General features: G+C 36.1%; 1 protein-coding gene across 2 annotated transcripts; it reads left to right on the top strand.

Annotated features, from left to right (window-relative positions):
* Positions 1-10,479: 10,479 nt before the first annotated feature.
* LOC104902597 (L-aspartate oxidase 2-a, chloroplastic) lies at positions 10,480-19,450 on the top strand. 2 transcript variants are annotated; one of them, XM_048636093.2, is made up of 8 exons: positions 10,480-10,718; positions 11,648-11,774; positions 12,834-13,194; positions 14,921-15,163; positions 17,369-17,425; positions 17,512-17,592; positions 18,024-18,085; positions 18,181-19,450. In XM_048636093.2, exons 1-8 carry the CDS (start codon positions 10,682-10,684, stop codon positions 19,193-19,195), a joined length of 1,983 nt encoding a protein of 660 aa, XP_048492050.1. In that variant the 5' UTR covers positions 10,480-10,681; the 3' UTR covers positions 19,196-19,450. The 2 variants fall into 2 exon arrangements, with proteins under 2 accessions (XP_048492050.1, XP_048492052.1); XM_048636095.1 differs by lacking the exon at positions 10,480-10,718 and having other exon boundaries at positions 12,845-13,194.
* The last annotated feature ends 1,838 nt before the right edge of the window (positions 19,451-21,288 follow it).

The following is a 21,288-nucleotide window of genomic DNA, read 5'->3' as shown; positions in this document are numbered from 1 at the left end:
ACTCTGACTTCTAAAAAGACGTTAAATTCACTAGATTAGAATTATAACGAAATTCTGGAATAAGGTTTTAACTATTGGTAATTCGAATCGATAGATCGTTATGGTCTTAGTACGAGTAGTTGTTAGTGTTATCAAGGACGTAACACTAAAGCCTTGTTTTTTAACGATTTAGGTCCCAATTTCATAAGCGGCTGTCTATTAAGTCAGCGAAAATTCTCCGCTACAAGGTACGTACGCGTACCAGTTTACTTTCAAAGCTTAGTATCGATTAGGTTGCAGTTCATGTTATTGGAACCTAGTACCATGATAGGGAACATTTGATTGTGATTGTTTGGTTAGACGTTTATAACGTGAAATCAATATGATGCATTGAACTATGTTGCAATGAAATGCGAAGTTCTATCGTAGTGTAACATCAGCATTATTAATCTGATCTATAGGGTAACAAGAGTGTTACCAGAGATAAGATTGAGTTTGATAATTAAGAGAGCATGTAAATGACTCCTTAAAGTTATAAAAGAATGGTTAGGTATTAAAGAAGATTATGGCGATACTTGTAGTTGGATTCCCTACAAGTATAGAACAATGGGGGGAGTGTGGGACTTGTCCTACGCTCCTACGCAGGCCTACTGTGACGACAGTAGTGTCCTTATAATTTTGACACTCAAGTAGGCGGAAGGTTCCGTTCGATCTTGGGGGTATGCATACTAAGGTGATGGGTGTGAGACGGAACAAAACCGATTTTGCATTTCATCTAATAGACCAAGTTGTCTATTAAGGATTCAGTAGCCCGTATGATTCTAGTAAGATGACGGTGCCCGTTCGATGCCAAATAATGAAAGATTAAAGAATGTGAGATATTGTAATTTCATATAGTAGTCTGTAAGGTGTGAATCATTTATGTTCATATAGTTTCAATGGTTTATTACGTACTCAGCATAGCTGACTCTGTGTGTTATTATGTGTTTGTTGTCCTGTGATGAACCATTGATACTTCAATGGGGAGCAGACTAGGTGAGCTGGTGCTGCTGCATGATATCAGGCATAAGGGGGCTAGTCTGTAGTTTGAAGTTAAACTTTTGGTTTAAGTATTACTGAATTTTATAGAATATTGATAAAAGGTTTGAGTTGAATAAAGAGGGGTCAGCTATGATTCCCGAGTTGTATTTACATTTTCTATTCCGCTGCAATTTGGTTTTGAGACAATGAATTTGAGTTACCGTATTTCTAATTATGCCTTGCGTTCCATCGCGGCGGTAACACTCCCAAAGTCGATGCGACGTAGCATTAGAAGTGTATGGATTTTGGGGGTGTTACACGTGCTTATATAATTAGATGAACTAATTACTTAAACAAAATAATAGTTAGATAAAAGAGAACTACAATTTGAATTTACTAAATTACCTAAAAATTTGATAATCCTGATTAAAATTCATTTTTATCTTCAATGTCAATCAATAATATTTTATGTGAGAAAACGTCCCAAATAAATGACAAAAGAGAGTATATATACAACCAAATGAAATGGAGGAAATAATTACTATATCATATATTGTAACACCTCAATAATTCTCTTTTTCTAAAATACCTTTTCAATATAAAACTTCGAGAATCATCAAAGCATTATCGCCCGCGTGATTACATATCGGCTTACTGAGAATTTTGCAGCGGAAAATGATATTATGGTTTTATATATAGTTTTCTCCCTTATTTATGTGCTAAAAGTTGTGGTTATGGTGCTCTTAGGAGCCATTTGGTACTAACTCTCTCCACTAGTTTGTTTGCTGTTTTGTATTGGATTGTAGATTTTAAATAGCTATTACCTACCTTATATGATTGCACACTGGATTAGAGAGGTTGGATGCTGAATTTCTAGATCCCGAGGATGCTTTCCGGGACTTTGAGCAAAGGACGAACAAGAAACGAAGCTTATTCTGACCGGCCCGACAGGATCGGGCGAAGAGACAACTTTTATGGCTCTGCTGCGGGCTCGATCGGACGTTCAACGCCCTGTCGTATTTCGGTGTTTCGCCTGATCGGGCGAGTTGGCCCGACATCGGGAGCCCCTCCAGCTGTTGCGTGACACTATATTATCAGACCGCCCGTTGTCATCGGGCGTCTGGCTATTTTGGCGGTTCTCATTCGTTTTGGAGCCCGATGCCGTCGGGCGACTTTGGCCCGATCGGGCGGCTGAGACGCGGGTTTTTAATGATTACTGGCCCTTCTTTCGAGATTTTCATCCATGGAGGAGGGTGGGAGGAAGGAGAGAAACTGAAGAAAGAGAGAAAAAAAAGTTAACGGTGTTAGGGTTCCGTCAAGAGTAAGGGTACTTTAGACACAAACACAAACCTTGGGGTATCTGAGGAATTCCCCATATGTGAGGGGTAATTTGGAAATTACGTCAAACCTCAGGGGTACCTGAGGAAATTTCCCTTATTTCTTTGTTATTTCTTCCATTGTTAATTATATTGTTTTCTTAGTTATTTGCCATGTTTCAAAGTATGAGTTTTTATAAGAATCTTGTTATTGTTTTCATGATTATGATGAGTAGTTCTTTATCTAAAATTGTGGAGATCTATGTATGCAATGAGGGATTGATAGATTAGTTTGATTATCTGGTATTTCAATTGTTTCCTTTGATTGATTCTTCATGCTAGGATAATAAGTTAGGCATTTATATTCTACTGTTGCAATACTGAATCTACTTCGAGAGGAGAGATACGTATAGGCTTTCAATTATTAGGCAAAGTGACCCTTGACTATGCGAGACGGCGGGTACTTTGAGGAGGTAATTCGAGAGAAATTACATGTGCCCTAGACAGTTACTTACTAGGTGGTTATTATTTATCCCTGATTTCCCGAATTGTATGCATAGTATCTATGATTCTAGTACTTTTTAATATATTTACACCTTCATATTTGATCCTGCTATCTATTTAGTTTGGTAACACAACCATTCATCTGATTTCGTTAGTGTAATATTAGAGTTCAGATACGATCGTATAACTTCTCCCTGTGGATTCGATCCTGACTTCCCTGACTACTAGTTAGTGGACCTTAGGTTATTTTTGATTAGGTGATACGACTTTAGCCTATCAGAAAACATATAGCTAAAGTTTAGAATTGAAATATAATAAATAATCAAAGTAACTTTAAAACCAAGCAACACTACTAATGTTAAATTCAAACCAAACTTGAATACTTCCTCCGTCCCATAATATAAGTCATGATTCTGTTTTTACGCGGGAATTAAGGTTAAATAGAATCTTGTTTTATTTGAATATAAAAAAATTATTTTTATTGAAAAACATTACATTGTTTTTTCTTTTTAACAAAAAATAAAAACTGCATTTAATGTTGCATGGTTTAATGTGTAGGAGCTCAATAGGGTAAAATATTCCATTTTGTCATTAATAATGGTGCATTGGAAGCTGAAATTATGATGACATTTTGGGAATTAAACTATTTTCATGAGAGTATTTTGGGCATAATTATTATTGATTGAAAATAGAAATAAGACTTATATTTTGGGACACCTTATAAGGAAACATGTCTTATATTATGGGACGGAGGGAGTCTAAAGTATCTACTAAGACAATAGTTAAATCAATCTGCTCACAAGCTCTCCATTCCCGATACCCCATGATGCAACATCTGCACATCTATAGATGTCAATGCACTAGAGAAACTGCGAGAGTACTCATGGTACACCCGGGTGTACCATGAGCATGGTACACCCAGGTATTTTTGTAAAAAATTACAACTTCAGGGGCACGTTTGTAATTCCGCGTACTCTCTCTCCTCTTCCTCTTCCGCGTGCTTTGTCATTTTTTCCGCCAATGTTGTCGGGCCTGCCGCTGCTCATTTCCGACGGGGTGTGCGACGACGGCGGTGACTGTTCAAGTCTTCATCATTTTTGTCGTCGTCGTTGTTTCAGGGCTCATTTCTCTCTCTTCTTTCTCGCTCTTCTTTCTCGCTGGAAACATAGAAATCAAAACTTCCACGATCTGAAATTCGCGAGATGATGATGAGGCGACTGAAATTCCACGATCTGAAAGTCGACAGATTTGAAATTCGCGAAACAAAAAGAAACAAGTTGAAATTTGTCGATTTGTTCAATTTCTCATTGTTCATTTGTGTTATTCTTGTTGTTTTGCTCATTGTTGTTCATTTGTTCAATTGATTTGTTGTTGTTGTTGTTCTGTTGTTGTTGTTTAAATAGTTCTCTCTCTCCTCCTTCCTTCCAAACACAACAATGGAGATCTGAAATTCGCGAAAAAAAAAATTCCAGATCTGAAATTGAGGAAGAAGATGATGAGCAAATGACAAAGTTTGCTCGTTTGGGTAAAAGTTGTGCTCATTTTCTTAAATGAGTAGAAATGCTTGCTCATTTTGCTCATTTGCTCATTTTACTCATTTGCTCAACTCATTTGCTCATTTACTCATTTGCTCATTTTGCTCATTTGCTCATTTGCTCATTTGCTGAAAATAGCCTTTGGTGTACCATGAGCATGGTACACCTAGGTCTACTATGAAGATTCTCAGAAACTGCTCACCAAGAATGGATTATCACAGGATCAATAAGGCAAAGCCATGATCAACACATACAAACAAAGCATGTAGTCAGCAAAGCTGAGTATTACATAATAATAAATAAACATTCCTAACATGATACTAATAAATAGTAAGAAGAGACAAATAACAACATAACAACATGCAGATAACTTTTACTGAAAAAAACTTTAACCATATTTTTAATACTTTAATGGAATAGTCATTAGACCGAGTTGTCTAACTAAAAACTAGCCTTCCCTTTGGGAGACGAAATATGAGCGCGACTCCATATTCCCATGACCAACCTACGATATCGAGGAACCTTTTAAATAAAAATAGGAACGGTGATCGATTCGATTTCTAGAAAAAGCCATGTCCCGCTCACCATGTACCTCAACTCCTAGTTGTCCAACTTCAGACGTGCACTACTCTAAAGTTTATTACTATCTAAGTTTCACTTTACATGATTTATAATTATTACTTGTTATGACACACAAGCAACACAGATAAAATTTAATCAAACATTCACAACCTTATTTTTATCTTAGGATTAAATAAGTGATCATACAACTTACAACCCAAGATTAATTCCTTCTTTAATCCAATCCTTCTTATTTGTTGAACCTAGCCAATAATCATCTTACCTTTCAAATGTATAAATTATCAACTTATCAAATAAGGCACATAGTCCTCATAGAGTAGTGAAAATAATAATAAAAGGGAACATATGATTCAACCATGATCCATACCAATAAATATATTAAATCCCCCTGTGAATTAATAAATAAAGTTCCCAACCAACATGCTCGCATCAATATTCCATACAAACATAATATTCAACTCATAATTAAATCTCATACTTAACATGTACGCACCCGGCATAAAACATGTAAAATTCAATCACAATAGAAATCATATATGAAGTCACAAAGTTCCTATACATGACACTACATAACTTTTCCTTCCTAAAATCATGATATTACATTCACACAACACACTAGTGGAAAAATGAAGAAGGGTTGCGCTAAAAAAGGCATGTAGGGATGCGCTTTTTGACATAGGTATGTACGTATCTTGTGTAGACAAATTGTTAGCCACCTTTAACACTTAAAAATCGCCTACTGAGTAATCTCCGTCTAAAACAACCAATAGAATTTAAAATCAATACTCCAAATAAATTCCAGCAACTTTAAAATACTTTAAATCCCCTTTAAAAATATTTAAAATTTCTTTTTATCATTAAAACCTCAATTACTTGTATTACCTAGCATAGTACTACTATACTAGTCATTAAAATCCATAAAATTCCATTAATAACAACCTTTCTAAAATTTCAGCAACTTATAAATTATTAAAACTTCATTTAAACATACTTAAACATGCTTAAATTCATAAGTTAAATCAATTTCATAGTTTATAATATGCTACTATGATTTTCCAATCTTTAACACCCTAAACATTCATGCTTTGATAATTAAACACCCAATCTAAATATAATAATCAAATCCGAATTTTTATTCTTTCGATACATAATATATAATCATAGATTCACCATTAAAATAATAATTTAAAATTTCTAATCATAATTAGTACTAAAAAAAAAACATGAAGACATAATCTTTAATCAAAACTTGAGGAGGAAGAAAAGAATTAAACCAACACAACAAAGAGAACAAAGGAGGAGTCGCCGGCCGTGAAAAGGCAACAAAAACCGGGTCTGGTCACGACTTCGCCTTATTGATCATGTGATGACTCATTCTTGGTGGGCAGTTTCTCTAGTGCATTAACATCTATAGAGTTGCAGATGCTGCATCATGGGGATCTGGGAATGGAGAGCTTGTGAGCAGATTGATTTAATTATTGTTTTAGTAGATACTTTATATTTAAGTTTGATTTGAAGTTAACATTAGTAGTGTTGCTTGGTTTTAGAGTTACTTTGATTATTTATTATATTTCAATTCTAAACTTTAGTTATATGTTTTCAGTTGTGAAATTCTCAATAAGCTGATACGTTATCACACGGGCGATAATGCTTTGATGATACTCTAAAATTTATATTGAGAAGTATTTTGTAAAAGAGAGAATTATCGGGGTGTTACAGAAGGCTATGCGTGCCTACTAAGTCTGCAGAAGGTTTGGGAGGCAGATTGGAGACAGGTAAAGGTGCAGACAGATTCGATCGAACTTGTGCGAGGATTAGGAAGCGATTACTTGACGATGAATATGGTGGAGATTGTCCAAGAGATCAAGGCCTGAATGAGGTTCTTTGATAGGATAAAGCTTGTCAAGGTTGGTGGGAAATTTGGTAGTGAAGCTCATATCTTAGCTGTCCAAGCGAGATGGGGATATAATACTACTATGTAACTTTGCTTTTTTTTTTTGGTTCTTGTTGTCAAAAAATAAAGGAAAATTCTACATGGTGGCCTCCGACTTTTAATTTTTCTATTTGGTAGCAAGCCAAAAAAGGATTTATACAAAGTGACCTCTTACTTTAAGCTATTATATTAAGTGACCCCAATACACCTAAAATCTAATTAACCGCCCAATTGAAAATGAATTACTAAACCATCCCTGAATTAATTATCATAAAACAAATAATTTATCCTCCCCCATCAATTGAAAAAAATCACGTTCCTTTCTCTTGCTCGTTTGATGGCTTGCACGATTATAGTTGAATTATTACCCTTAATTTCTCCCTAAGTTAGCTAATTAAACAATTTGACAAAAATCCCCAAATTCAACCTAGAATTTCCAATTATAGCAGCTTCAATCTCTTGAAATTGTCCTCCATTGAGTTGATTCTTCCACTAAAACGGATATCTCCGTTGAACGTCCCATAAATCTGCATGGAAGCAGTTCAAAATCTTAAAATTCTCGAATTAACGTGCTTTCTGAATTTCATTTTTTTGTTACTCATTTCGACAATATTTTTAGTATCATAATAATTTATATATGTAGATTTAAATGTTTATTTATTTAGACTATCAATTGATTTTTAACTGATAAAATGGATTTTTTTTTTTTTGCGTGGCATAATTGACATGCATCTCTTTCTTTCTTATGCTTGCATTTGGTTTGACAAGCGCAAATAAAGTTGATTTACGAGCAATCAAAGGTAGTAGCTGATTTACATTGAGCAGGAGAAGGAAATTGCAATTGAGGTGATAAAACAATTGTTGGCAGTAACTGATTTACTTTGGGTTTTGCTATTTGACGTCCTAATATTTCCTACTAAAGCCTTAAATACAAAATTTTTATACCGTATATTTATACTTCAATTTTTTTTCTTTCTTCTTCCCTTTCCCTTCCCCTTCCCCTTCCCTTTTCCCTACCACCACCACCCTTGATGCCGCCGCCACCACTAACACCGCCGCCACCACCACCACTAATCTAGTGCCAACACCCTAAATTATAGAAAGTAATGAAAAATCAATATTCTAATTAATTTTCTACTAACATGATTAATAACTGAAATGAACCAAAATTAAATAATAATTCTGACACAATCAAGTCAATCAGGGGAGAATTGTTTGAAGTGTAGACCGAAATTCTGGATAATAGTAGTTTAGTTAATTTAGTGATTCTTGTTAATGGCTAATAGACGGATGACGCCATTATCAACCATGGAGAATTTATTCTCCCCCTTCTTCTGATCTCCTCTGTTTTCTTCAACATTTTTTTTTGTAAAAAAAGGGCGTCCACCATGGACGCCCCACCACCGGTTGAGGCGTCCATGGAAGGCGCTCCACCACAAGGTGAGGCACCTTCCATGGACGCCTCCACCGGTGGTAGGGGGTTCACGATGGACGCCTCTCCATATTTTCTTAAAAAAAGATTCAAAAAAAGAGGAGACATCCACCATGGACGCTCCATCACAGGGTGAGGCGTCTGCCAATGACGCCTCCACTGGTGGTGGGGCGTCCACTGTGGACACCTCACCATATTTTTAAAAAAATATTCAAATGAATTTCCTTGAATTTGTAGGAACCCATGATGAAACGGTGCTCTCAAATTCATGGATATGGTAGACACCTGCTCTTCCATTTATAATTTGAAGAGAGACATTTCAATTTTTCAATTGCTCTTCAATGTGTTGTTCAATTGTTTTTGCAGATTTGGGGTGTACAGTTTACAGTATTACTATTACAGTGTAATATTGCAGATTTTGGGTGTGGTGGACTGATGGCGTGGGCGGCGACAGTGGGGGAAGCGGTGGAGGCGGAGGGTCCAGTGGTGGTGGTGGAAGAAGGGAAAGGGGAAATGAGAGGAAGGTAGAGGGAGAAGAAAGAGAAAGTATAAAATACCGTATAATTATGTATTTAGGGTGTTAGTAGGAAATTCTAGGGCGTGGAATAGCAACCCAATTTACTTTTGCTTTCTAATAACACCACATTAAGTTATGCTTTCTAATAAGGGCATGTTCTCCCCAACTTATTTTCAGTTCAGTTCAGTTCAATTCAATTCTGTTGAGTTCAATTCAGTTCAGTTCAGTTCAGATCAGTTCAGTTCAGACCAGTTCAGTTCAGATCAGTTCAGTTCAGACCAGTTCAGTTTAGTTCATTTCAGCTCTTGACAATACTTTTACTCTCACATATCACTATTCATTTCAGTTCAGATCAGATCAGTTCAGTTCAACTGTTTTATGCCGAAGAGAATAGGCCCCTAAGAGCATCTACAATGGGTGGGTGGGTCTTTGTTGGTCTTTGTAGTTTTTCCATTCTCTCTCCTATCCTCCTTCTTACACCTCACATCCCACTAACTTCCCACCAACTCATCTTTTTTTTCTCACAATGGCTAGACTAGTTCTACTTGGCTTTTCTAATTCTCTCTCTTACTTTTGGTATACTCCATCATATACTCTCTTTCCTATTGAGAATGTTCTTATTCTTATATAGAGTAGATAATTTTTATTCATGTTTTAATTAGTGATATATTAATTAATTTATATACATTTTGAATAATTTTAGGTAGGAGAAAGTTATTAGAAAGAAAAGTAGGTTGTAAAAATATATGATAAAATATATCAAATTTAGGCTCAATTTATAGATAATTTTTTTTATAGTTGTAATGTAATTTTTTTAAAAAAATTATAAGCTGATTTTATTTACTTTAAAACAAAAAAACAATCTTGTAAAAAAAAAACAGCAACAATAAAGCAATATTGATACATATGGCAACACCTCATTTGTTGTTATGCACACCATCCAAGGCATGGTTGGTCTAGAATTCCAGACCAACCAACTCCAAGGGCCAATTGCTCCAATGGTAAAGCTAAGTAAAGCTAGCTTTACTTTTTGCTAGACCAACCAAAACCAACCTCATTGCTCATGCTCTAACTCCATATTGAGTGGCAATAGGTGATTTATATTGGGGAATTAAGGTGATAAAAAACACGAAGAATAAGAGGATAAATGATTTGTTTTATGATAATTAACTTAGAGATTGGTTAGCAATTCATCTTTAGTTGGGTATGTAGCTAGACTTTAAAGTGGATTTGGGTCACTAAGTATAATACTTCCTATGTTTCAATTTAGTTGTGAAACTTTTATTTTGGATAATAACTTCTCTTTATCTCTCTCCTATCACATAAGACCCTTTTATTATCTTTCTCTATCCCTCTCCTTTCCAAAAATTGCCTAAGAGTCCGTGATTTTAAAAGTGTCACAACTAAATTAAAACGGAAAAAATAGTTTAAAGTAAGAGGTCACTTGGTATACATTTTTTTTGACGCGCCAACAAATAAAAAATTGAAAGTAGAAGATCAACATGTAGAATTTTCGAAAAAGAAATAAATTCAATTGGCCCTACCTTTGACATTCCATTTTGAGAATGTATGAATCTCAATGACCAAACAAGTAGACCACTCTCCTTGCACTTTTTCCTTTATATTATAAGTGGTGGAAATCCAAAGTTCCTTTAGCATACAAGTCATGTTAGCCGGCTAGCATCCCAACAAGAAAAATGTTGCATGTCATTATCATTGCCACTACTCAACTTGTGAAAATTTTTCTTCTTTATTTCTTTTCCATTTCTTTTTCCTCTTAGAGATACATCACTCAAAGTTTGAGTTTTTCCTAGTTTTTGAAGATTTCTCGAGGTTGGTTCGAGAGCTTTGGAGGTTTCATCAATGGCGAATCCACCTGTTCTTCGCTTATCAATTCCGGGTGTGTAAGCCCTTAAAGCTCCAATTTATATTTTGGTTGTTCAAGATTCTGAATTTTGATTCATGCAAAAAGTATTTTGATACTTTTCAAACATCAATATTGATTCATTAAAAAAAAATGATTAAAAATAAATGTTGTTTCATCTGACAGAAATTGTATTTGATTCCTTGATAATGTATACATTTGCAACAACGTATTTTTGTCAATCGAATTTTGGAGTTGTTGGTTACTAAATTCAATTTTGCTTTGTGTTGAGCTTGAAATCATAATGTTTTTGGAGTGCATTCATCATACACTCGAACATGGTACACCCAATGCTATTTTTTTTTTCGAAGTTTTGTATGGGAATGATTGTCAAATATATCAGAAATTTTGGAGCGTTGGAGTACAAATATATACTACACCTGTTCTTGAGAGTATGAAGAGTCAGAAATTTAGAGTCTTTTTGTGCAAAATTTTTGGTTTCTTCCTTGTTCATTCAAACAATTTGCATTTGAAGTTTTGTGAGATTTTCTTTTTTGTTGTATATTTTGGTATTACCTGTATACAGCACTCTAAATGGAGCTCACTGCCCAACCTACACCTTTAGAACTTCTCAGCTTCCCTCACTCATTCCGAGCTCGAATTGTGGAAGCTCGTTCTAGGTTCTTGTTTTGTTCCTTGGATGAATCTACTTTTTAAACGATTTTTGTTGCGAATTTTGGTGTGAAATTGCGATTTTTAAGATCTAATTCATGTGATTATTCATGTGATTGGTTTTATGCGGTTGTTATTGTTTGTTTCATGAATTAAACTTATTTTTCCTTTATGTCATATATGTTATTTCATGTTTTTAGGATGTTATAAACTTATGATTCGAATTTATGTTACAATTTGTGGATGTGTATATTTTTATGGGATTGTTCGCTTGTTCTTGTTTATTTCATCAGATCAAATTTTCAAGTGTTGTGGCTGGAAATCAGGAATGAATGACATGTCATTCCTAGGCCCAGGGCGCCTCAGGGACGGGCCTGCTTGGAGGGTTTCTTCTCTCCAATTCAGAGGAGACCTTTCATGGTAACTATCTTGTAATAGTAGTATAATTATATACTTCCTCCGTTCTTTATTAATTGCACCATTTGAGTTTCTACGCTTGTCAATGCACAACTTTAACCATTAGTATCTTTATTTATTTTTTTTAGTAAAAGTTATATGTTAGAAAGTAGTAGTATATATTGAGACGAATCTAAATGACTATATTTTTTTGTATGTAAATATCACAATTGATGGTGATAGGATTGTGTGTGAATAGTGTCAAAATCTATATGCTGTAATTAATAAAGAACAGAGGAAGTATAAAAATGGGCTATTGTCTCGTGGGTAGGGTTTTGATGCTATAAGCAGAAATGCAGAATTGTGTAAGAAGTATATTCTAATAATATGAATCTTATAATAAATAAGCAATACTACTTAATACATGAATTGCATTAGCTATTTGGACTAGCTATTAAGATCATAATCTCAATTGCGATTCTTCTACTTAGTTCGCACAAGTTTGGATTAGATCACCTTCACCAATGCTTGCTAGAACAAGGAGGAAACTCTCTCTATACAATGAAGGCCGAAGGTTTCTAGGAGCAATAAGGCTTATGGTTGCTTCCCACCCTTGTAAGGACATCACATATAATTACTTTGAGAGCTTTCTTCAATTCCTAGAGCTAGTATGGGCAAAATTCCTAATCCTTTTGGGCCTATGGAAACTTTAATCTATTCCACAACTTATTTTGAGGGACCCCACAGGAACCAGTAATTGATAGTAGTAATTCCAACTTGTTTGGGCACACATATCGTAGTTGGTTTCTAACAAAACACTATGACCACCTAAATAATGAATCAGTTAATTTTCATTATTAGTCCTAATCCATTATGATCGAAGGATAGTTCCTTCATGGTGTTGAGTAATTGTTTGCAATTCCTGAATTTGTTTCATTTGCATGCCTTCTCTGTGTTGTCGCAAAAATTGGATTGCTGATTGTTTTATTAGTAAGACTGGATTTTCAGCATGTGTTTTAGTCTGAAGACTTAGGAGTGCCTTTGACTTGTTCTTAAAGCCATTAGAATCCTTCATATCTATAGGTCTTTTGCAGTCTCTGCATCCAGTTTATATCACAGTACTCATCAAAATGCCGGATTCCATCAGACGAGAAAGCAGAGAAAAATTTCAGGTGGAGTAATTGCATCATGTAATAGAGATGGAAACACAATGTGCTTTGATTTTGCAGTTATTGGAAGTGGGGTTGCTGGCCTTCGTTATGCTCTTGAAGTTTCAAAACATGGAACTGTTGCTGTGATAACAAAGGCTGAACCTCAGGAGAGCAACACAAACTATGCTCAAGGCGGTGTTAGTGCAGTGTTGTCCCCTTCAGATTCAGTAGAAAGTCACATGCAAGATACCATTATTGCAGGAGCTCATCTTTGTGATGAGGAGACTGTCAGGGTAAGTTTGAGTAACAGATCATCAGTATTATATCCAGTACTTAAGCTTCAGTTCTTGCTAAAAGACTAATTATGTACTTCAATTCTTGAATTTTAGCAATAGATAAAATCAGGCTTACTTTAACTGTGAGATTAGTTTGCTGAAACTTGAAAAGGATAGTGGGAAACAAGAATTCTCCTTAAAATTGTGATAAACAAAGGCAAATCAATTACCATGCCTGTATTTGCACCTTTTTTGGTCGTGATTCGTGAAGTCTAATTTTTGGCTGAGACTTCTCTAAACTGGAGTTCGGATAGCTCACAAATTTAATGAAGTAGCAGTTTTGAGTCTGTTTCTTGGTATGATTTTTCAAATCATGAAGTTCGGCTGGCTTACTCTTCATGTTTGCGTGCATAGGCAAACATGAAGCCGAACATGCGTATGAAGATTTCCTTCAGCTCATGACCTTGCACAGCACTGGCCACAGTGCTATGGAAAGCTTTCCCAGATCTTGTAGTTCTAAGTGCTTATTTTGTCTTTTGTTTTCTGTCTGGTGCTTATGTTAAAGTGCTTGATTCCAATTTTCAACCATATATAAGCTTTTAATAGACAGTGCTTGTTTGGTCTCTTGCCTTCTATCCGGTGCTTAATGAAGTGCTTGATTCCAACCTTAGAAAAACTTCTAATAAAAATTGATGTGGGCTTGATAAATATGTATCTTGAAGGTACACCTTTTCCTCTAAAGGACTAAGAGTGAAACCATAAACAACATATGAACAAATCAAGGGTGTGAAAATTAGAGACAATGGCAAATGATATACATAAAAATCATCCCTCATTAACAAGTAGGGACTAAAACCACTTATGTCACTAATCAATCAATGAATACTAGTAACTCGCCGAATACTCTTGTGAGATAAAACCCTCACTCTCAAGAACGTTAACAAATCTCCTATGAGTTTTTGTCATCTCTCATTGTTATTGTTCGTTCGTTGTCAATCAAGTTTTATATCATAAAGCATATTTCACGGTAGGACAGAATGTCTTGATTAATGTTTTCGTGTTTGGTTTCCGTAATAGCATGATGGATTTTAATGATGATAAATCTTATCTGTACTGCATTCATTTGGATTGTCTCCAGATTTCAGCCTTTATAATTTAAAGACTAAGATGCGTTAAGTAGTTTGTACATAGAGATAAGATGATCAAAGGCATATCTTAGATGATTTAGCATTTGATAATGTATTATGAAAGGAGGAAGATAGATGATAATATAGAAAATTCTCTCTATAGTATTCGTCAACATATGGTCCTTGATGAATGTTTTTGGTGTACAAGGATTCTCTGCAGACTCCAACAGTCCTACTAGATGTTTATCTTCGTAGTTCTGCTAGCCATTCTGTTATTATTCAGCCTCTTTTTTGGGCTTTGCTTGTGTAGTATCCTGTTATTTTGGCAAACAGGGAATCTTTCTCTTATTGCCACACTTTTTTTTTGTTTCCTCATCATATGGTTTTCAGAAGGGTCTGCAATAAACACCTTCACAGTTTTTCTAATGGATCTAGTTTAATACATCTTGCACTAGCCAACCCATATAAAGTAGGTTCTTGTTACTGTTCTTCCTTTGGATTTTTGCTTCAATTATTTACGCATGCCGCAGCATTTGCAAATTATCAATTTATCATGACCCGTGGTCCTTTCTAATGATTTTTTTGAGCTTGGCTTTTAACTTTTCTGATTATTGCAGGTGGTATGCACTGAAGGGCCAGAGAGAATTAGAGAACTGATTGCAATGGGTGCGTCGTTTGATCACGGCGAGGATGGAAATTTGCACTTAGCAAGGGAGGGTGGGCACTCCCATCACAGAATTGTTCATGCTGCAGATATGACTGGAAGGGAGATAGAGAGGGCACTATTAGACGCAGCTATCAGGGAACCTAACATCTTCTTATTTCAACACCACTTTGCAGTTGATCTATTGACTTCCCAGGTTAGATTCTGCATGTGGTTTGTTTTTCTGCTCCTTGGTTTACACTATCTGCCCGTTTGGTAAGAGGTCATAAAAATGCATTATAGTTTAAATTTGTACTAGAAATTCAATTTGTCTATGGTAATGCTAATTCATCCCAGAATATCCATTTTCTTCCTAAAATTTCATTACTATCCATTATTACCACTTCAGAAGGTGGTATTGGGTGGTAATGAAAATTTATAAAGGAAAATCCATGTTTTGTGATAAAGTTTCATTTCCATGGTCATTAACATGAGAACTTTTTTACAAATTTATACTAAATGTCATCACCATTACCACTATTTATAACCACTAACCAAACAAGCGTATATGGTTTAGCTTTCTAAATAAATAATCATATGGATTTAAATTGGATCTTTCTCTAGTATACTGCATAACACTCAGGTAATATTGTAGTCCATGTCATCAGACTGCATAATCTGTTTTAGCGGTCTCAATTACCTAAAATGACTATATTTTGCTGAAATAGTAGTCATTTTGTGGACATTATTATTGTAATTTCACTAAGGTCTTTAATGAACAGAAATGCACTCACTGTTGGTTTCAGAAACGAGTTCACTTGAGGGTAGGATTGAACAAATTGGCCCTAACTTTTTACCGGTTGAACACACGTGCACTCTGTGACATGCACACATAATGAAATCACCACCACCTCTGTCCCCCGCCCCAACACACACCTAATGAAGGAAATTCAAGTTTAGCAAACAAGAAAAGGAAGCATGAAAATATATCTTTCTCAGATGATTTTGAAACATAACTTGAGTCATGATCTCGCTATTGCATTTTATTGCTTACGCGAAAAAGTTGTTGCTGTACTTGGAAATCCTGTAAAAGGTCAAAATCATGCCACCTCTTGAACATTCATAAGTTTGATAGAAGGAAAATTTGTGAGAAACTACCTTTTAATAGTCATGTTTTGTCAAAATCATCTTTTAAATAAAACCCGGCACAAAACCATCTTTTACCATTTTTTTTGTCAAAAACTACCTTTTGCAAGAATCTCACCGTTGACTTCAAATTTCCGACTTTGACTTGTTCGTGGTCAGTACCTGACCTGATAAAACACTACTAAGTTTGTCAGAAACTACCTTGTATATATCACCTTTTGTCAATAACACCTTTCGAAAAACAACTTGGCCTTTATTTTTGTTGTTGTCAAAAGACACCTTTTACCATATTTTTACCCTTGACTTCAAATCTCTAGCATTAACTTGCTCGTGCCTGACACGTGACTTGACAAACCCCCTCCCTTTTTTTTCTGAACTTTCACTCTCTTCCCCTCCTTCCTCATTCTTGTCTTTTTGAGCCCACTCTTCTGCTCATTAGCCTCATTTACCCCTATCAACAGTGTTCGACACATTGTTAACTCCGCGTTAAGCTTTAGAAGTTTTTTCGTCAAGAAGCAACTATAATCACATCACTGGAATATACCAGGATAAATATGCAAAGAAAAAACAATAGCAAGAAAGAGGAGAAAACTTTCATCATCATAGCGCTCAAACTCAATCATTGGAGTGGCTTTCTCTCTTTCTATCTGCCTTTTTTCTTGATATTCTTTGGAAAATTCTCGATGGAGTTTACTATATGTTGCTGATAGAAGCAGTATTTGAGGAGAAGAAGGGGTTCGAAGCACACACAAATGAGGAAGAAGGGGAAGAGAGAGAGAGTGGAAATGGGGAAAAAGAAATAACATGGTTTTTTTTTTGTTGTGTCACGTGCTAGCACTAGCAAGATAACGCCGGACATTCAAAGTCAAGGGTAAGAATCCGACAAAATGTGTTTTTTGACAACCAAAAATATTGTAAAGGTCAAGATTTAAAGAGAAAAGGGGTTTTTGACAAAAAGTAATGTCGATTTTGACAAGGGTGTTTTGTCGGGTCACTTGCCATGCACGAGCAAATCAATGCTGGATATTTGTAGTCAACTGTCAGATTCCGGCTAAAGGTGGTTTTTGACAAAAAAGAAATCTTTTATAAGGTGGTTTTGTTCCCAGTTTTCTTTAAAAGGTGGTTTTTGACAAAAACTTATATTTAACAGGTAATTAAACTCATTTGCCTAAATAGAATATGTACCGAATTGCACTCATGTTTACCAATTCCTCCCTAACGTTGAAAGGAAATGAAGTAAATATTTATAGAAGACTGATGATGGTTGTTCTTTCAGGATGGTTCTAACGCTATTTGTCATGGTGTCGACACACTAAATACTGAAACTCTGGAGGTAATAGGAAAGAAGTGGCATGTTCACTTTCTGTATGATATATGGATTAGTTCAAACTCCTTAACTATTTTCAATGCTAATAATAGGTGGTGCGATTTCTATCAAAAGTCACTTTACTTGCATCTGGTGGAGCTGGTCATGTCTATCCAACCACTACAAATCCTCTGGTAATACCTTCTCTACAATTTTTTCCTACATAAATAGACCAGATTCCATATATTATTTCTTCTTCATTAGTAGATAGTAACCATATATTCTCTATCAGGCTCCAAGGTATAGCTTTGATCATTAATATCTTTAATTGTGGATCAATGATGATCATAAAAAGTTGATGGTTAATAAATACACTTTAAAATAAATCTAAGAATATCCTACATGATATTGGATTCTCTTGTACATTGGTTAAAAAAAAATTACGGTTACTATAGATGAAAGTTGACCATGAAGTCAGAGTACGAAGAAGATATTGGGACGGAAGGGTGAATATCTATGCTTTTAGGAATGCATACTCGCTTTAACTACTTGTGTTGTGATATGACATACTGGACGTCATGTTATATGCAATCCTTATCTTATCAAGGGATGATATTAATTGTAGGTGGCAACTGGAGATGGAGTTGCTATGGCTCATCGAGCTCAAGCTGTAATCGCAAATATGGAGTAAGAAATTCTGTGTTGCTTCCTTTATTTTGTCATGAACTCTATTAGCTGGTATACATCTAACTTGTAGTTTTGATTTTTTGTTTCTCCCAAAGGTTTGTTCAGTTTCACCCAACAGCCTTAGCAGATGAAGGCCTTCCTGTAACACCAGCAAAGGCCAGAGAAAATGCATTTCTCATTACTGAAGCTGTGAGGGGAGATGGAGGGATCCTTTACAACATAGACATGGAAAGATTTATGCCTCTGTATGACGACAGAGTGGAGCTCGCACCAAGAGATGTGGTTGCAAGAAGTATAGACGATCAACTGAAAAAACGAAATGAGAAATATGTTCTCCTTGACATAAGTCATAAGCCACGAGAAGAGATCCTATCTCATTTCCCGAACATAGCAGCCGAATGTCTCAAGTTTGGCCTTGACATAACACAGCAACCAATTCCTGTGGTCCCGGCTGCTCATTACATGTGTGGGGGAATTCGAGCTGGCCTTGAAGGGGAAACCAATGTGAAGGGGCTCTACGTTGCAGGTGAAGTTGCTTGCACAGGGTTGCATGGAGCAAATCGGCTTGCTAGTAACTCATTACTTGAAGCCTTGGTATTTGCAAGAAGAGCTGTGCAGCCTTCTATAGAGCATATGAGTAACTCGACACTCGATTTTAACGCTTCTGATTGGTGGTCCCAACCAATGGTGGCCATATCACTTGGTGATGAGGTACTTACAAAAGTCATAAGAAAGACAAAGGAGATAAGGAAAGAACTGCAGGCCATAATGTGGAAATACGTTGGTATTGTTAGGTCCACTGCCAGATTAACGAGTGCAGAGCAGAAGATAGCAAAGTTGGAGGCTAAATGGGAGGAATACTTGTTTCAACACGGATGGAAACCAACAATGGTCGGACTTGAAGCTTGTGAAATGAGGAACCTCTTTTGTTGTGCCAAATTGGTAGTCAATAGTGCTTTATCAAGAACCGAGAGTCGTGGACTTCATTATACCATTGATTTCCCTCATTTGGTAGAAAGCAAAAGGCTTCCAACTATTATTCGTCCGTCCTCACTCGTCAATAATACATGGAGTTCGAGGCAGCTTCATCAGCCATCCATCTACCTATAGTCCAAACTATATCGGCATGTCTTAACATTCTTCTAGTTGATAAAGATTGCCTTGTTTGTCATTTGTATTTGCTAAATTAAACAGTCGCCCCGCCCTATTCTTAAGTGTGTCATAGAAGGGCTATTCTTTTAGCCTTGCTCTCCCAATTTTGTGTTGTATCATCAATTCATCACAAACATATTACATTTGAATTTGTACATAATTCTTGTATTACATCATACCAGACAGTTGCAAGTCTTGCAACTTTTTGAAAAATCACTTGGACGTATACATCAAGATTTCAACTTCTTTTGTCATCCGCAGCTTTAATGCATGCTAAACATACGTCAAATTTGGTTGGTTCTATTTAATTCATTGAGATTATGCATAACACGCCCGTGTAACAGCCCAACTACTCTAAAGCAGAGTTGAGTTTCATGTCCTATTTGTAGCTATTATAAAGTCAACTAGCAAATTTGCACACCAAATTATACCCCCTCGTTTATTTTTCCAAGATGGGACATTTACTATAGCATAGGAAGTTAGGAAACAAGAAAGTAAAACGTGCAAAAGATAGAAAGAAATAGAGTAAAGGTTAAAAGAAAAAGGTTGAGGTAAATAGACTGAAAGTGAGTAAAATTTATTAGAGAGGAGATGGTGGGTCAACGTAGCATATACGACAAATGTTTATGTCAATTTTGTACTAAGTACGCAAAAGGAAAAGGGAACCAACAACGAGATCTCTATACTATGATGGTCAATATTAATGAATAGATGAAATACGTAAAATAAATAAAACAACAAAAAGACAAACGAATTGTTGACGCGGAAAAACCCAAATGTTGGGAAAAACCGCGGGTGATGCTCTTGATCACCAATCCACTAGTATGCCAACGACGTCAATACAATAATCAAGTACAATATGAAGTTAATATTACTTAGCAGCAACGAGAGAGAGAATAGTAGAGGGAGAGTTTGAATGTATTTTGTGTGCTGAGAGAGAAGAGAATTGGCATAAGGAAACTAGGTTTACAATTGTTTACATATTTATACCCGAAAATATTCCCAACTGAATTTAGAGTTGTTCCTTTATATAAGGGCCATGTCAGCAAAATCCCCCTATCTCTCAACTGTCTAACCACCACTTTTCAATTTGCTTTGAACTAGTCAACCCCAATTTGGCAGCCTAACTTCACTTCTGTTTTCGTTCAAATGATATGCACTCCAACGCCAAGTTGCAAAACGTGGGCCCAACAATTGCCCCTAATTGATGACACTTGCCCAACCGCTTGAGGAAGTGGCAACAATTACATGCCCCAAGACTTCATGTTTGTTCATTTTGGACGTCGACGTCGTCATTAGAGAACACCATGTCGTCTGTCGTCGTCGCTGCTGTTGCGATAACTACTGCCGCCGTCATCCTTGATGATGCCAAAATCGTCAAGGGGACGTCAGACGGCGTCATGGACGCCAGAAGACGACGTCCATAAACTCCGGGATGTTAAAAACTCTCGACGACCTGCTTCATGACGGCGTCACTATCGCTGCTGAGACGGCGACAACTGCTGAAGATGCCCCTGTTGTAAAGAACAAAGATGCCATTGAGATAAATTCGTATTCAGCGTTAGTTTTTGTGTGTAAAAGTCGTTGCATATGTTTATTGTGTGTAATCCAAATGTATGTTTGTAAGTATGTATGTACGTATGTGTATGACTTTTCCATCGTGACTAGAGGTTTAGTTTTAAAACCAAACGTTGTCATCCAGGATATGTCGTCAAGTGTAGGGCCCTTATGTTTGTATGAATGTGTATACGTATGTGTGTAGGTACCTTTGATGTTTGAAACCACTTGCAGTGTTAATTGTTAAGAAGGGCTAATTTGCCTCTTCTAATTAATTGCTTGTGGTGTTTTGTATGTTGTTGTGATGACTTCTTAAGGTGTGTGTCCCTTTTTGTATAGAAGTCACGTTGTATTCACCTGAACGCCGTCGAACCTTGATGCCCCAGCTTAAAACTGTCGCCGTCATAATAAGGGTCGGCGTCAATTGTGATGACGTCGTGGACGCCAACGATGGCGTTATTGACGCTGATGATGGCGTTATTGACGCTGATGAT

Source organism: Beta vulgaris, chromosome 9, assembly GCF_026745355.1.
Source record: "Beta vulgaris subsp. vulgaris cultivar EL10 chromosome 9, EL10.2, whole genome shotgun sequence".
Classification (NCBI taxonomy): domain Eukaryota; kingdom Viridiplantae; phylum Streptophyta; class Magnoliopsida; order Caryophyllales; family Amaranthaceae; genus Beta; species Beta vulgaris.
Note: the sequence above shows the minus strand (reverse complement) of the source record. Positions and strands in the feature narration are given on the sequence as shown.

Excerpts from the sequence above, each read along its gene's own strand:
- LOC104902597 (XM_048636093.2), top strand. The coding sequence starts at position 10,682 with ATGGCGAATCCACCTGTTCTTCGCTTATCAATTCCGG. Across the intron at positions 17,426-17,511 it reads TAAATACTGAAACTCTGGAG|GTGGTGCGATTTCTATCAAA; the intron begins GTAATAGGAAAG and ends TGCTAATAATAG. Across the intron at positions 17,593-18,023 it reads CAACCACTACAAATCCTCTG|GTGGCAACTGGAGATGGAGT; the intron begins GTAATACCTTCT and ends TATTAATTGTAG.